Consider the following 17,278-nt stretch of genomic DNA (forward strand, 5'->3'; position numbering starts at 1 on the left):
TTGATGATGGCAAGCAGCAAAATTGAAAACTATGCGCATTTCGGCACTGCTGCCTTCATCAGGAACACCGTCTATGCACATATACAAACATTATTTTCAACTAAAACCTTAATTTACACACCTAGAGGGACTATTCTATACATTTAATTTAAAACATACATTTACAAATTGTTATAAACACGGCAAAACACGGAAAAAATCGTTCTCAGTTTGTTAATGGACTGCTCAATCTATGATTTTAACATTTGCCTTATGTATATCATCATTATTTTGATACATAGTTTAGATATGCAAATAACCTTTCAAAGTTATAATGTCTTTATTAATTTATATGCTAATCCATCTATATTGAAGAGACATCCTTTGTACTTTTTTAGAATAAGTTCCTTAATGGGGAGTGGTACACAAAGATTTGTTTAAAATGTTTTTTCTCTAACATTGACACCAACAATACCGAAATGAATAAATCAGGTTTGTCCCCTAAGTCTACTTTTACACCTTCAAATGATCAGGTACCCCTAAACTTTGGATATTTGAACAAGTAGTATATAAAAAGTTATTGGCTGCTACAAAATATGTGCTAAATACTGCATCTAATATCAGTATAGAAGAACATAAGGCACTGATGAAATTAAAAAGTTCCCCTGAAATGACAATCAAAAGTTGTGATAAGGGGGGAGGCATGGCCATACTAGATACTACTAACCATGTTAGCAAAATCGAAGAGATGTTGAGGGACACCCAATTTTACACCAAAGTCATTAGAAACCCAACAGATAAGATACAAAATAAAATGACGAGGCTAACTTCTAAAGCCTTAAGGAACGGCCTTATTCGTGACAAAGAATTTGAATATATGAATGTTAACCATCCAAGGCTGGCTAGCCTGTACGGTACTCAAAAAATTCATAAAGACGACAAAAATTCTCCCTTCAGACCTATTGTTACCACAATAGGTTCTGTCACAGAACCAATATCGAAATATCTTGACGCTATTCTTCGCCCCTATATCAAAAATATTCCTGGACATGTACGAGACACGTGCCACATAATAAATCTAATGGAAGGAACCTCATTTAATCCTAATCGACAGTGGCTAGTCACATTAGATGTGGAAAGCCTACACAGCAATATTCCCTGTAATGGAGCAGTATCTGCTGTACAGTGGTTCATCACACTTATGAATATTGACTGTGATGCAAATTTTATCACAGACTGCTTACGTATAATCCTAGAGGAAACCATATTTGAATTCCATGGTGAATTATACAAGCAGGTGAAAGGCGTGAGTATGGGCGCATCATGCGCCCCTTTGATAGCTAATATCTATATAGCCTACTTTGAACAAAGATTCATCTTCAATGAAGTGGCCTCATTTTATGAATCTGTCCTTCATTGGTCAAGTTATACAGATGATATAGTGTTTATATGGGATGATGACATCAACATGTTGGATGATCAATGAATTTATGAACCACTTTAAAAGTATAAAATCAATAAAATGAAAATATTTTTCTACAGTTGTTGTGGGTGATTTGCACACATTTTTACTATCTTTTACAATTAACCTATATTGACACCTAGAATGTATTAGCTCTTTTCGTATTCAGAAGCTTGCTATAGTTTTCTTTTGTAGTACCTGGGTCAGATGCCATGGTTGGCGGTCTCTAGTGTATACAAAGCTCCCCACCAAACACCCCAGGCCATCCCTGCATCTCTAGGACCATTTGTGCGTACTGAAAAAACAACAACGTGTAACAAAACAGCTCCCCATAACGTATAACTACCTTATCCCAGTAACTCAACAACGGTCGGCTGCCCAAACCTTGTTTTTGTCACTAACCACCAATGTAGGGTAGAAACCATAAATGTGTCCACCCGTTGGGGAGGAGGGGAGGGGGTTTGGTGGAGTTTGCAGCCAGTTAAGCAAGTTCGGCATCTTGCCATGTCACATTAGCCCTATATGTTCCTTTCGGGTCAGGCTTCAAAGTCCCTTCATCGCTAGTCCTGAAGAGACCCTACACTGACTTAACGCCAGTCGAAACGCCGTCGACACACTGAAGAAGCTAACCATTACACAGCGCATGTCATTGCATATTGCTGCTGTCTACTTAGAGATTATTCTTGTTAATGGTCAACTTAAAAAAAATTGTGTAAACCTTGTGGAAAAATTGTGGATACCTTGTACATAGAAATTCACAATGTCACTTAACTTTGGGTTCCCGTTCTCACTTGGGACACAATGCACTAATGTTTTTTGATTTTCCAATTATGTTTATATTGCTTTTGGTCTAAAAATTTATAAAAATGTTACATGGATTCTCCTGTGTTAGTGTTTCTTTTGCCCTCTGTCATTGATGCTTCCTTATATATCAAAATCTTTGTGGGCTAAGTCCCCCATCTTACCCGACCGTGCTCCAGTGTCTCACCAGTTGCTCATCAGATAATGTAATCTGCAGTCCCAGGGGTCACTATCAGCAGAGCCACGCTGCTGGTTCCGGAGGCCTCAGACCCCGAATCCTCCAATTAATTTCTTAATAGACAGTGGCTATGTACAGTGGACGTCACCGCGATGTACACCTCGATCCCTCATAATGAAGGCTTGGAGGCCATAGAATGGAGTCTATTAAGAAATGAATTGGAGGACACCAATAAAGTTTATTTGTTAGACCTTTTTCATTTTGCATTATATCACATTTATTTTCAATGGAAAGACATGTTCTTTGAACAACGTAATGGTACATCAATGGGATTTGCGGGGGCACCGTCCTACGCAATATATTTTGATTTTACTCAAAAGATATATTGACGATCTATTTATCATTTGGAAAGGAGAAAGGAACACACTACAAGACAATATCAACCACTTGAACACTTGCCATGAACGGATCAAATTCACCTACAATAGCTGTTAACATTACAATAGCTTCCTACTAGAATTCTTACAAAAACATCTACCTGTGTCACGGTTCATACGTTTAAAACGTATCACTTCTAACCCTGAAGATGTACCAGCTACAATCAATAATCAGAACATGAAATACCGGAGGAAAAGTTATCCAATGAATATCCAATGAAGAATCTGTCAAGACAATGGCACACCTTAACAGAGAAACTCTACTTATAAATAAAGTAAAAACAGAAAAGAATCTGACAGTCTGTGTACTAAAATATTCAACAAAAGCGGCTAAAATCACGAATTTCATGAAGAAACACTGGGCACTCATCCAACAGGAACCAGATCTTAAACCACTGTTTGATGAAAAAAACACTTTTGCTTTCAAAAGATCAAAAAATCTAAAAGAATACTTGTCAAGCAAAAAAGAAAAGAAAGATCAGCAGGCATTCAGAGGGATGCCGAGATGCGAAAACTGTACACACTGTAACAATGTAATCCAAGGGAATGAATTCACACACCCCACTAAGGGGACTAGGATCCCGCTGTTACATTCCAGCACATGCGATACCGAGAACGTGATATATGCTATTAAATGCCCCTGTGGCAAAATATATGTGGGACAAACAAAGAAAAGTGAAGGTTAGAATTACAGAGCACAAAAGTAACATCCGTTTGAAGAATACAACGTCCACAGTAGCCACACATTGGCTTGAAGCAGGCCACACCATAGTACAAATCATATTCACGATTTTGGAAGGCATTCAACCACGTTGTGATATGGATCCGCATAAGCAAATTTTGAGCGCAGAGTATTTTTGGATTAAAAAACTAAATTCCATGCAACCGCATGGGATGAATGACCGAATTGAGTTTACTTCTTTTCTTTAATTTAGTAGCTTCACTAATGCACTCTTATGTTGCTTTATCTGAATCAGCTGATGCACTTTTTTAGAATGCTTTCTTATCTCTATGCGCAACAAGTGCTTTATTGTACTTGGGATCAATGTCCAGATTGAGTTTATATGTCACTAATGCACTCTTATGTTGCTTTATTTGAATCAACCGATATATAGTCTTTTTAAGAATGCTTTATTGTTATTTCCATGCACACAATGAGCTTTATTGTACAAAATGAGTTTAATCTATCATTTCAGATGACAGTGAGATAACAGATATTGTATGTAGTTATTGCATACTGCTTTACCATCAACATATATAAGCACTTCGTTCGCAAAACTCGGAACATTTATTATGAAATTTCAGATCCAATGAACACATAACAATGTAGATCGTAGGACGGAGAGTCGCGCATAGCGTGAACGCTTCTTGTGAGGGCATGGTTAGCTAATAACATGTGAGAAGGGGGCCTTCCATAGTCATGTGCAGAAGGAGCGCGTTCTAATAGGCTAAGTCTGAACACATGACTAAGGCAGAAGCAACAAAATAGAGCGTCTATGATGTTCCCGTGGTTTCTACGCGGTGCGAAGACAAACATGCAACCCAGGATTAAAGCTTCCCAAAACGCCCTGACATTAAGTGTCTGAACATGCAGGCGGTTTTGAAATTGTGGCTAGTGGTAAATTACGCTGACTTTGCGCTATGATACACCACTGAGTCAGAGTAAAGATAAACGCGGTAGACTTTCACTGTAAGTGTTGAAAGGTCCAGACGATTTTAAGAGTAGGGTTAATCTACCTAATATGCATGTCACAATACGATTCACTATTCCGTGAGACCACTTTTGGATCACTTGGTGTTAGACCTGTCTGGCTTTTTGCGTAGTCCCTCCAATTTATTATTTATTTTGTCCCCTTTTTGCCCCTCATACCTTTATTAATTTTTGTGTCCACTAGCTTTTTCAAGGTGTTGGTCAAGGGGATAGGTGCTTTTTCACCCTCATAGTTTTTCACCTCAGGCCTAGAGGCCTTTCCTGACAGGAATATAGTTGGAGTCACAAAATGGTGGCTACCAACTGTCCCAACTGACAAACCCAGAACCTGTCCCATGGAGTAGAATAGGGCATTCTAGAACCTTCTGGCCCCTTCTGGACCTCTGAGGGTCAGCCTATAAAAGGCGGAATGCTGGTCAGCCATTTTGTCTAACCAGAGAGAGTCAGCTGGAGGACAGGCTGTAGCCAAAGGTGGGGGTAGGATAGTCAGAGGGTTGTCTTACTGATTCACCACCCTTCCTCCCTTGGGTTATTTGTCCTGACCCTGCTGTTTTGCATGGCTGGAGACCCTGGGCGCCTGACCAACCCCTAGTCTAGAGATACAGGGGTGTAAAAAGGAGAAGGAGACTGCAGTGCTACGGAGCGCAGTCCTCTGCCCAATAGAGAGACTTTTATTGAGCAGTGCTTAGTAGAAGAAGGGTTAATCTTTGTGGCCCCCTCGTGCAGTGGACAATTGAATCCTGCCCCTGGTTGCCGTGACTTTCCCCTAGCAACAGAATCCCTCAGAGTTTCTTCACTTACTTGCTGGGGCTGAATCTGGCTGTGGAGAGGAACCAACCTTAGGAGGGGCGGAAGCGGAGTGAAACCGAGCAGGTCCACCCCCGAGCCAGCGCCTGGTGAGCAGAGCAAGGTCTGCGCTGTGGTCGCTGGTATTGTGAGGAAGCGGAGTGAGGTAGCGAGGCAACCGCTTATTGTAGGATCAGCCCTGTGGTGTTTTCCCCCGGTCCCGGAGTGTGAGGAGAGAGAGGGGAGGCGCCGACGCGAGTGCGCGATCTCCAGGGTGGAGACACTGCTCCCTCGCGCATGCCCCGTTGAGCCGCCGGGCTCTGTGAGGCGGAGCCGGCTGAAAGATTGAAGCGGAAGCGGCGCTTTCCTGCGCAGAACAGCCTCGGCGGAGCTTGCCCGTGATTGTGTGGCCTGAAACTAAAGAACCGGCAGCGGTAACGTCCTCTGATTAAGGGGGAATTGGTATCACCGCTCCTCCCCGCGCCAGCACCGAGTGAGCAGCTGGCTGGGCGGGAAGTAGCGGATTCGGCAGCTGGGACTTCTGTGGAGCCTCAGGTCAACAGCGACACGTGGAGACTTGGGAAGCATCGTCTTCACGTACAGTAAGGAGAGCGTGGGGAAGGAGGGAAGACTGAGCCCCTAGGAATTTACCTCCTCTCCTCGAGGAGCAGAGGAGAGGGGCCCTTGAGAGTTCTGACTGAGAAGGGGGAAAGTGGTACTAGAGCTGGCAAAGAAGTAACTTAAACACTGGTCATTTTCCTCAGCTGTGTATATGAGGTGGGGAGTAGCTTGAGGACACAACCTGTGAAAATAGTGCTGAAGGTGCCTGCTGTTTAAGTAAAGATATTAGTTCCGTATAGAGGCTGCTGGTGCCTATGTAAAACTCTTGTGTATTTAAAACCTCTCAGTGACTGTTTACCTGTTAGGGGGGGGTTAGAGGTGCTGTGGGAGAAAAGTTTAGGGCACCTCATTGAAGTCAAATCTAATCAATTCCGGAGTCCAATTAAATGTACTATTGATGTTGATTGATGATATAAGTTAGCATTTCTGAAGGGTTTGTATTAATTTCATGACTAAACTGTATTGAGCTGTTAACTCTGAAAGGAAAACTGCTTAAGGTGATGATTTAGCAACTTTGAAAGACTAAGAGTATTTACAGGATTAAATGTACAATACTGAGCTGTGATTTTAAAAGTCAAGAAAGCAAATATTATTTTTATAAACAAGCTCGTATTTTTCCAACATTGGTGTAGTGTCCTTTTTGTGTGTTATTGCGTTGATTTACTGCTGGGTGGTCTGCAACCTTCACACATGTGCCTCTAGTATTTGTGTCTTACCCTAGGCCAGGCTACCCTAGGTGACCTGACATCCCAGGTTCCAACAAATTGGTGTCCAGCGGTGGGATCCTGACTGTGGTTGCAGCTACTCAGTAGGAATTAAACGTAATACACTAGCCTACACCAGGAGTTTTCTCCTAGCGGCCCTCCTAATTTGTCTTTTTGCTTTTCCAAATTTGTTCCTGGTGGTGGGTGGAGGTAGCTTTAGGTTGCCCTTGCAATTCTAATTTCCTGGTGTGTATAATCTGGTTTGGCCTATTTCAAAATGGAGTTTGCATTAGAAAACATAGATACCTATTCTGTGGCTCAGCTGAAAGAGTTCTGCCAGCAAATGGGGGTATTTTTCAAGCATGGTGCCAGGAAGGGGGAGCTCCAGACCAGTCTAAGGGCTTGGGTGGAGGCACACCGAGAAGGGAAGGAGGAGGATGGAGGGGCAGACCGGGACACGGTGGTGGAGATAGATGGGTTATTCCACTCTGAGGGGGAAAACTTACTCCCAGGACCAGTGTCCTACTCCAGGAGGGGCAGTAGCGCCTCTGGGGGAAGCTTAACTGAAGCCGAGCTCACTGATAGGAGGGAGAAAAGGCAATTGAGATGGGAGTTGGCTAAGCTGGAGCAGGAGAAGGAGGAGCGGAGGATGGCCCATGAGTTCAGGTTGAAGGAATTAGAACTCCGAAGCCTGCAACGGGGGTCCTCTCCTGAAATGAATGGTGGCAGCGAGACAAAAGAGACAGCCAGGGAGTCCAGACCCTATTTACCAAAAGATCTTATAGCTAGCTTTAGTCAGGGGGACGACATAGCCAAGTGGTTGGCTGCCTATGAGGTCTTCCTAAGAGCCCATGGGGTGCAGGAGAAGCACTGGGGGGGTGGTTTGTATAAATACATGCCTCCTGCTGGTCGGGACACCTTGCTGGCCCTGGAACCAGAGGAACAAACCAACTACCCCACCATGAAGCTGGCATTAGTAAGGAAGTTTGGGCTTACCCCAGAAAGGTACCGTCAAAAGTTCAGGGGGAGCCACAAGTTGGGTACCCAGAACTGGGTGGACTTCCTTGACTACGCACGTAAGGCATTGGAGGGCTGGGTCAAGGGCAGTGAGGTGAAGGATTATGAGGGGTTGTATGATCTATTTTTTAAAGAGCACCTCCTCGAGAAATTTTTTCCCGAGCTGCGCCAACACCTGGTGGACAGCAAGCTAACCAATCCCCGGAAGCTTGCAGAGGAGGCGGACATCTGGGCAAGTACCCGGGTGTCCTCAAAGGGGACTGGAGGGGATTCCCAAAAGGCCGGACAGGGCGCCCCCCAGAAGAAGGAGGGGGGAGATAAAAAGAGGGAGTTCTCTAAAGGTCCCCAAAACAATTTCCAAGGAAAGGGAACAGGTTTCACCCCTAAGGCAAACCCGCCCAGAAACCCTAATCCTGGCCAAAGCCAGCAGCCAAGGGTTCTCCACTGTTTTGAGTGTGGTGGTGTTGGACATTATAAGGGAGATGTCAGATGCCCAAAGAGACCACCCCCTCCCACCGGAGGAAAACCACCGGGAGTAGCTAGTGTAGCGCTCGGGGAGGAGTTGCCCTTAGATAAGGGGGGTGAGTAGGCGGGTGTCACCTTAGTGTCCCTGGGAGAGCGGGAAATGGTTCCAAAGATCCAGGTGCCCCCAAATACTGCAAAGTATGGGCAATGGGTCACCATCAATGGCCAGAGAGGGGAGGCTCTGAGAGATACAGGAGCCAGTATGACTATGGTGAGAAGTCAACTGGTGTCTCCAGAGCAGGTGGTTCCCAATGTACTCCACCCCGCCGCGATGGCTGACGGCAGAATGGGCCACTATCCAGTGGCTGAGGTTCCCTTTGAGTGGGAGGGGGTTGCAGGTTCACTTCGAGTTGCCGTAAGCCCTGCCGTGCCGGTTGATTGTCTGCTGGGGAATGAAATGGAGCACAACACTTGGAGAGAGGTGGAATACCGGACGCACTCTGCGATGCTGGGTACACCTGACTGGGCCTGTGCGAGCACACGGTCTGCGACTGCCCGGAGAGGGAGTTCGCCTGGGTTGGAGCCTGGAACAATGGCCCAACCCGCTGCCAAAATGGGACAGACCCGGAGACAGGAAGAGCCTGCTTCGGCTTCCACACCCCATGTGACAGATCGGCCACCTGCGGTGGTGGACCAGGAGTCCGTGGAGGGGGAAGTAGACTCTCTGGAGGATTTACCCATCCCTGCTGAGTGGCATGTGGAGGGAGGTCCTACCAGAGAGGAGTTCTGTAAGGGGCAGAGGAAGTGCCCTACCCTTGAGGGACCGAGGCGACAGGCTGAAGCCCAGGCAGCAGGTGATGTTACGGGACACTACCATATTTACTGGGAGGATGGACTCCTCTACAGTGAACCCAAGGTACCCTTACCTGGTTCATCAAGGGCCTTGGTAGTCCCGCAACAATACCGAGCCTTTCTGCTGGAATTGGCTCATGCTATACCCTTGGCAGGACACTTAGGCCAGGACAAGACCTTTGCTCGGCTTGTCCTCCACTTTTACTGGCCTCAGATGAAAGTGGCGTCCAACACTTACTGTCGGACATGTGTATCCTGCCAGGCCAGTGGGAAAACAGGGGTGAAGCTGAAGGCTCCCCTGGAACCACTTCCAGTCGTTAGCACACCCTTTGAGAGGGTGGGCATCGACATTGTAGGGCCTTTAGATCCACCAACAACAGCTGGTCACAGGTTCATCCTGGTTCTGGTGGATCATGCCACACGGTACCCAGAGGCAATTCCTCTGAGGACAGTCACTGCACCTGTGGTGGCTAGAGCCCTAATGGGGATCTTTACCCGAGTGGGATTCCCCAAGGAAGTTGTGTCTGACAGGGGGACCAACTTCATGTCAGCTTACATGCGGGCGATGTGGAAGGAGTGTGGAGTGACCTACCGGTTCACCACTCCTTATCACCCCCAGTCGAATGGACTGGTTGAGAGGTTCAACAAGACCTTGAAGGGCATGATCAGAAGTCTGCCCGAAAGCCTGCGGAGGAAATGGGACGTCCTCCTACCCTGTTTGCTATTTTCTTACAGGGAAGTGCCACAGAAAGGAGTGGGCTTCAGCCCCTTTGAACTTCTGTATGGGCACCCTGTACGTGGTCCTCTCAGCCTGGTGAAGGATGGTTGGGAGAAGTCTCCCAGGAAACCCCCCCAGGATGTGGTGAGCTACATGCTGGCCTTCAGGAGCCAAATGGCGAAGTTGTGGAAGCAAGCTTCTGACAACTTGGAGGCCAGCCAGGCAGTCATGAAAGAGAGGTATGACCACAATGCTCACCAGGTGGAATTGGAGCCTGGCCAGAAAGTGTGGGTGATGGAACCTGGAGAGCTTAGTGCCCTCCAGGATCGATGGACAGGCCCATTTGAAGTGTTGGAGAAGAAGGGTAAGGCCACATACCTGGTGGACCTTAAGACCCCTCGACAGCCCCTACGGGTGCTGCATGCCAACCGACTCAAACCCCACCATGAGAGGCCCGAGGTCATTTTGATGATGGTGACTGATGGGGAAGAGTAAGCGGAAAGCGAACCTCTCCCAGACTTGTTCTCGTCTCAAGAGAAGGATGGGTCAGTGGAGGGAGTGATTCTCTCTCCCACTCTAACTCCTGAGCAGCGGGAAGACTGCCGCCAGATACTGGAGCAGTACTCTACGTTGTTCTCCCTTGTCCCGGGAAGGACTCACCTGTGTACCCATGATGTGGACACAGGGGACAGCCCACCAGTGAAGTCGAAGACCTACCGGCTGTCCGACAAGGTGTAGGCTAGCATCCATGGAGAGGTTGCCAAGATGCTAGAGCTGGGAGTTATTGAACCTTCCAACAGCCCTTGGTCCAGTCCGGTGGTGCTAGTGCCAAAAGCCGCTCCACCAGGCACCACACCAGAACTGAGGTTCTGTGTGGATTACCTGGGACTGAACTCGGTTACAAAGACTGATGCCCATCCGATCCCTAGGGCGGATGAATTAATTGACCGGCTAGGAGCTGCCCAATACCTAAGTACCTTTGACCTCACTTCGGGGTACTGGCAGATCTCCTTGACAGATGGAGCAAAGGAAAGGTCAGCCTTCTCCACGCCTGAGGGACACTTCCAATTTTGCGTGATGCCCTTTGGGCTCAAAAATGCCCCCGCCACATTTCAGCGGCTGGTGAACCAGGTCCTCTCTGGAATGGAGAGTTTCTCTGCTGCTTACCTGGATGACATTGCTGTCTTCAGTAGCAGTTGGGAGGACCATTTGCAACACTTGCAAGCAGTTCTCCAGGCCCTGAAGCAAGCTGGATTGACCATCAAAGCCAGCAAATGCCAGATTGGGCAGGGGTCGGTTGTGTACTTTGGACACTTGGTGGGTAGGGGGACAGTGCAGCCCCTGCAGGCAAAGATTGAGGCAATCATGGCCTGGGAACCCCCCAAGACACAGACTGAGGTCCGAGCCTTCCTGGGCCTCACAGGCTACTACCGTCGCTTTGTGAAGGGGTATGGCACTATTGTAGCGCCTCTCACAGAGCTCACCTCTAAGAAACAACCTCGACGGGTAGTTTGGACGAACGCTTGTCAGCAAGCTTTTGAGAAACTGAAGCAGGCAATGTGTGCAGCACCGGTCCTGAGGGCCCCAGACTTCTCCAAGGAGTTCATTGTCCAGACAGATGCATCAGAACATGGCATTGGGGCAGTGTTATCGCAACTAAATGAAGAGGGCCTGGATCAGCCTGTGGTCTTCTTATCCAGGAGACTGCTTCCCCGGGAACAGAAGTGGAGTGCAATTGAGAGGGAAGCTTTTGCGGTGGTGTGGGCTCTGAAGAAGCTGCGGCCCTACCTTTTTGGCTCGCACTTCCTGGTTCAGACTGACCACCGACCCCTTCGTTGGCTGATGCAAATGAAGGGGGAAAATCCCAAGCTGTTGAGGTGGTCCATCTCCCTACAGGGAATGGACTTCCGGGTGGAACATCGGCCTGGAGTGGACCACGCCAATGCAGACGGTCTCTCCAGGTATTTCCGCCTTAGTGATGAGGACTCCCAAGGGGTTGGGTAGTTCTCCCCACTTTCAGCTCGGGGGGACGCGTGTTAGACCGGTCTGGCTTTTTGCGTAGTGCCTCCAATTTATTATTTATTTTGTCCCCTTTTTGCCCCTCATACCTTTATTAATTTTTGTGTCCACTAGCTTTTTCAAGGTGTTGGTCAAGGGGATAGGTGCTTTTTCACCCTCATAGTTTTTCACCTCAGGCCTAGAGGCCTTTCCTGACAGGAATATAGTTGGAGTCACAAAATGGTGGCTACCAACTGTCCCAACTGACAAACCCAGAACCTGTCCCATAGAGTTGAATAGGGCATTCCAGAACCTTCTGGCCCCTTCTGGACCTCTGAGGGTCAGCCTATAAAAGGCGGAATGCTGGTCAGCCATTTTGTCTAACCAGAGAGAGTCAGCTGGAGGACAGGCTGTAGCCAAAGGTGGGGGTAGGATAGTCAGAGGGTTGTCTTACTGATTCACCACCCTTCCTCCCTTGGGTTATTTGTCCTGACCCTGCTGTTTTGGATGGCTGGAGACCCTGGGCGCCTGACCAACCCCTAGTCTAGAGATACAGGGGTGTAAAAAGGAGAAGGAGACGGCAGTGCTGCGGAGCGCAGTCCTCTGCCTAGTAGAGAGACTTTTATTGAGCAGTGCTTAGTAGAAGAAGGGTTAATCTTTGTGGCCCCCTCGTGCAGTGGACAATTGAATCCTGCCCCTGGTTACCGTGACTTTACCCTAGCAACAGAATCCCTCAGAGTTTCTTCACTTACTTGCTGGGGCTGAATCTGGCTGTGGAGAGGAGCCAACCTTAGGAGGGGCGGAAGCGGAGTGAAACCGAGCAGGTCCACCCCCGAGCCAGCGCCTGGTGAGCAGAGCAAGGTCTGCGCTGTGGTCGCTGGTATTGTGAGGAAGCGGAGTGAGGTAGCGAGGCAACCGCTTATTGTAGGATCAGCCCTGTGGTGTTTTCCCCCGGTCCCGGAGTGTGAGGAGAGAGAGGGGAGGCGCCGACGCGAGTGCGCGATCTCCAGGGTGGAGACACTGCTCCCTCGCGCATGCCCCGTTGAGCCGCCGGGCTCTGTGAGGCGGAGCCGGCTGAAAGATTGAAGCGGAAGCGGCGCTTCCCTGCGCAGAACAGCCTCGGCGGAGCTTGCCCGCGATTGTGTGGCCTGAAACTAAAGAACCGGCAGCGGTAACGTCCTCTGATTAAGGGGGAATTGGTATCACCGCTCCTCCCCGCGCCAGCACCGAGTGAGCAGCTGGCTGGGCGGGAAGTAGCGGATTCGGCAGCTGGGACTTCTGTGGAGCCTCAGGTCAACAGCGACACGTGGAGACTTGGGAAGCATCGTCTTCACGTACAGTAAGGAGAGCGTGGGGAAGGAGGGAAGACTGAGCCCCTAGGAATTTACCTCCTCTCCTCGAGGAGCAGAGGAGAGGGGCCCTTGAGAGTTCTGACTGAGAAGGGGGAAAGTGGTACTAGAGCTGGCAAAGAAGTAACTTAAACACTGGTCATTTTCCTCAGCTGTGTATATTATGTGGGGAGTAGCTTGAGGACACAACCTGTGAAAATAGTGCTGAAGATGCCTGCTGTTTAAATAAAGATATTAGTTCCGTATAGAGGCTGCTGGTGCCTGTGTAAAACTCTTGTGTATTTAAAACCTCTCAGTGACTGTTTACCTGTTAGGGGGGGGTTAGAGGTGCTGTGGGAGAAAAGTTTAGGGCACCTCATTGAAGTCAAATCTAATCAATTCCGGAGTCCAATTAAATGTACTATTGATGTTGATTGATGATATAAGTTAGCATTTCTGAAGGGTTTGTATTAATTTCATGACTAAACTGTATTGAGCTGTTAACTCTGAAAGGAAAACTGCTTAAGGTGATGATTTAGCAACTTTGAAAGACTAAGAGTATTTACAGGATTAAATGTACAATACTGAGCTGTGATTTTAAAAGTCAAGAAAGCAAATATTATTTTTATAAACAAGCTCGTATTTTTCCAACATTGGTGTAGTGTCCTTTTTGTGTGTTATTGCGTTGATTTACTGCTGGGTGGTCTGCAACCTTCACACATGTGCCTCTAGTATTTGTGTCTTACCCTAGGCCAGGCTACCCTAGGTGACCTGACATCCCAGGTTCCAACACTTGGCTTCAGACTATTGGACATAATACATAAGAGCGCAGATGTTTCGCATTAGCGCTATGAGCCATTTGTTTATATGATGAATTTATAATGTATATATGCTCATTGGGTTTTCCTGTATTTATTCTTAGACCCCTGATGAAGGGTTGTCAAGTGACCCGAAATGCATTGGGTTTGTCAAAATACTGCGTTTTGATGCTATCGAATTGCAACTATGAATGAATGAAATTCCATTGAAGACTGAAAAATGAATGAATAAATTCATGGAGTCATAAATCATCAATCAAGTGTGTGAATGATTTGTTCAATTTATCAAATCAAGTTAAGAAACTTTTTAGTTTCAAGAAAAGGTGCACACATCCAAGGGACTGATTCTGACCCACGTAACCTTCTTTCAATCTGACACATCCTGCCTCGGGTTTGCATCAAAGTGTCCATGAGAAATTCTTCTGCTGCCAGGGGGCAGATGTTTTGCTCTGCCATGCTCTGGTCAATAAGCTCCATTTCTCTGTTTCTCGCGAACTGGTACAAGTTCCTCTTTCAGACAGCTTCTTTGTTGTGTTGTTAACCTTGACATTTATGGCAGTCACTCCATAAGAAACCACATGTATCCAATGCCCATGAAGGCTAGTAAGGCAACGAAGGTTTGGGGGAAACCCGTTCTCATGCGCAGAAGGAGCACAGAGCTGTTTGGACAGTGCGGTGCAATAAGCCATCGCTCAAAGCTGGTAACTCGTGTGCATTTTCCAAAATTAAAACCAAGCACGAGCTCCAGACGAAGGGAAACAATTGCAAAAACTAGGTTAATATTAGGAAACTGACAAAACTAGTTCAAGTTATTTAAAAAAAACGCTTCTGAGATAAAAACGTTAAACTTTTCCTACAGTGAACCAGGTGGGACGGGCCTAAGCCTGTGGGGCCAACATCCTTCAACGGGGCTTGCAGAAGGCAAGATCCTTGACTTGAGAAAATTACTCAATATAGTTATACCTACCCCAGTCTTCGGACAGCCTTTGCAGCGCCTTAAAGCAATTTGAAGGTTACCCCAGCACTATATAAAAACACCCACTAATAAAACCGGGACTAGCCTGCAGGACTCCGCAGGCCTTTCTGCTACACTCCGCTCAAAAACAACCTTAAACATTTCCCTGTGAACGCAGATGCGATCGTGCAGTTTAAACGTTTATTGTAGAGACCAGAAATAAAATTGGACCCCTAAAACGGAAAATATATCTCCTAAATATCAAAAGAAACCTGCACACTCGGTTCACTTGCTCAGATAATACTGCCTCACAGCGTAAAACGCTCTCTTTTGCAGCATCACAGCATAGCTTGTGAAAGCACGAGGCACTATGAACCTCCGCCACTCACAGAGAACAGCGGGTTTAGCCCAGGCTATGGTTTATGCTTAGAATCTGCTGTTTGTTGAACTCTACCACAATACATCCCTGGGTAATATGCAAAGAGGAAATGCAGAAAAAAAAGAAATCAGCCTGCCAGGGGCGCCCCAGAATATAAGTAAAGACGTGCTGGTGGATTCTAGCGCCCAGCCTCCACATAGTGCTTAGGAACTAGGTAGGTCAAAGATTTAGACTCCGATCTATAGTGTTATGCAGGTCTACACCTACCCACCTTTTAGAAGTACAAGCGTGCGCGAGCCTCGCGCTTAAAGTAAACAAGTGTGCAGCGAGCGCTGCAGCAGGGGGAGTGGAGAGAGGAGGGGGCCTGCGTGGGTTTCCTTTGCTGGAGCGAGCAGCAAGGCGCAGTAATTGCTAACATATGGCTCCGCTGCTCGCTCCCACAAGGGAATCGCCAAACGTGCATGCGTTGCCATTGGAAGCAATGCAACGTGTACACGTTTTTGCCTGCAAAAGTGTAGTGATGGCTAAATGTCTTTTCCCAATGCAGCGCATGCGCGCTGCATAGGCGAGACCTAAAAATCACCAGTTACCAAAAATTCAGCAGAGACTAACAAAACAGTCTCTTCCCACAGTAGTTAAAAACATTTAGAGAATTGCTGCAGTCAGACTGAGGTTCTGTACAAGTGCATCAGAAATAGGACACTTGATGGCACTCTAAAACAAATATTGCGCTGCTGTCATGGGTATGTCAAGGACTTTCTGCAACTTGACCTGTTATCAAGAATATCAAGTTTAACTGTCTACTTTGAGACCTGTGTAACATATTTTAGCACCATCACATAGAAGTTTCAAAGCCTGTAGGACAAGTGGCTTGCGAACTATGAGCAATAAACTGACTTCGATGAAAAGAACTATGCATTGCTCCAATTATGAACTCCTGTTATCCAAAAGGGGATTCTTCCACAAGCTGACATAATGAACTGAAATATTGCAGGGAGGAGCATAATGACCTATGGTTCGCACCAACAGCATAGGTGAACATGCAACATCATTACCAAAAATTGCCTAGATATGCACATCAACATCTATGCAGATTACAAACAGGTTACACCGCACCGGCCCAATAGTGCAAAAGAATAGAGCTGCAAGAGAAAGCACTTGGGGGAAAAAAGACATGGTTTTTGAACCATGATTCTTGAATCTAACTGACTGTATGTTTCACCATACATTTTTTGTAACTACAAGTTTCCCTAATTCAGATAATGCTCTTGTCTTGTTTTTCAATATTCAAGAAAGAGGTAGTTTTTCCTGCTGTGCAAACTATGCAAATGATCACTAGCTGTTGTTCTTATAAACTCACATATACAAAAATGATTACTGAGAGCAAACGTTTGGTCATAGGAAAAATAGTTTTTTCCATCCCCTGCCCACATACAAAAATCTGTCCCCCAAGATACCAAAAGGCACAATACGCAACTAAAATTAAGCTAATTTACAAATCTCAAAACCTTTTGCACAGACAATACATCTGGAGCAGCTTTGTGAATCTTGCACTATAAGCCTTACCTTTCAGAAAAATGTCAAATATTACATTTACCTTCAATTTCAGAGTTGTCTGAATCTGTACAATTTTCATTTAATCTGTCATCTTCACATAAATCTTCTTCGACTTCAGAGTTAGTAATTTCGCCTTCTTCTGTATCACTGTTGCCTTCCTCTTCATCACTATCATCCACAGACACACAAGCTGCAGTAGACTGTGTGTTCTGGTCTGAGCTGTGTCTCTGTCTCAAAACGGGCTTTTCGGTTTTGGGAGACCCATCTACAACAGAAGGGCCCCTCTTGACCCTCTTTTTCTGCGTGGAATTATCTTCTTTCTTCACTGAACCCATCTGCTGTTCAGATGTGTAATGGTATGGCAGATTGGTTACTGAAGCCTGATCTTCAACTTTGATATCCTTGAGGAAAAATAATTGATGGGAATTAGATTGACAGAAAAATTATAGAACTTCATGATCAAATACTAAAGGATCAGTGAGTAGATCTAGAGGGGGCAAAACACTTGCAGT

General features: G+C 46.5%; 1 protein-coding gene across 2 annotated transcripts in view; it reads right to left on the minus strand.

Moving 5' to 3' along the window:
- Positions 1 to 17,278, minus strand: part of AGGF1 (angiogenic factor with G-patch and FHA domains 1) — a 478,374-nt gene that overhangs the window by 288,585 nt on the left and 172,511 nt on the right. For both annotated transcript variants that reach the window (XM_086949991.1, XM_086949990.1), the window contains exon 6: positions 16,807 to 17,167. In XM_086949991.1, the coding sequence (XP_086806117.1) occupies positions 16,807 to 17,167 (361 nt within the window). The remainder of the gene's footprint in view (positions 1 to 16,806; positions 17,168 to 17,278) is intronic.

Source organism: Lissotriton vulgaris, unplaced genomic scaffold, assembly GCF_964263255.1.
Source record: "Lissotriton vulgaris unplaced genomic scaffold, aLisVul1.2 SCAFFOLD_291, whole genome shotgun sequence".
Taxonomy (NCBI): domain Eukaryota; kingdom Metazoa; phylum Chordata; class Amphibia; order Caudata; family Salamandridae; genus Lissotriton; species Lissotriton vulgaris.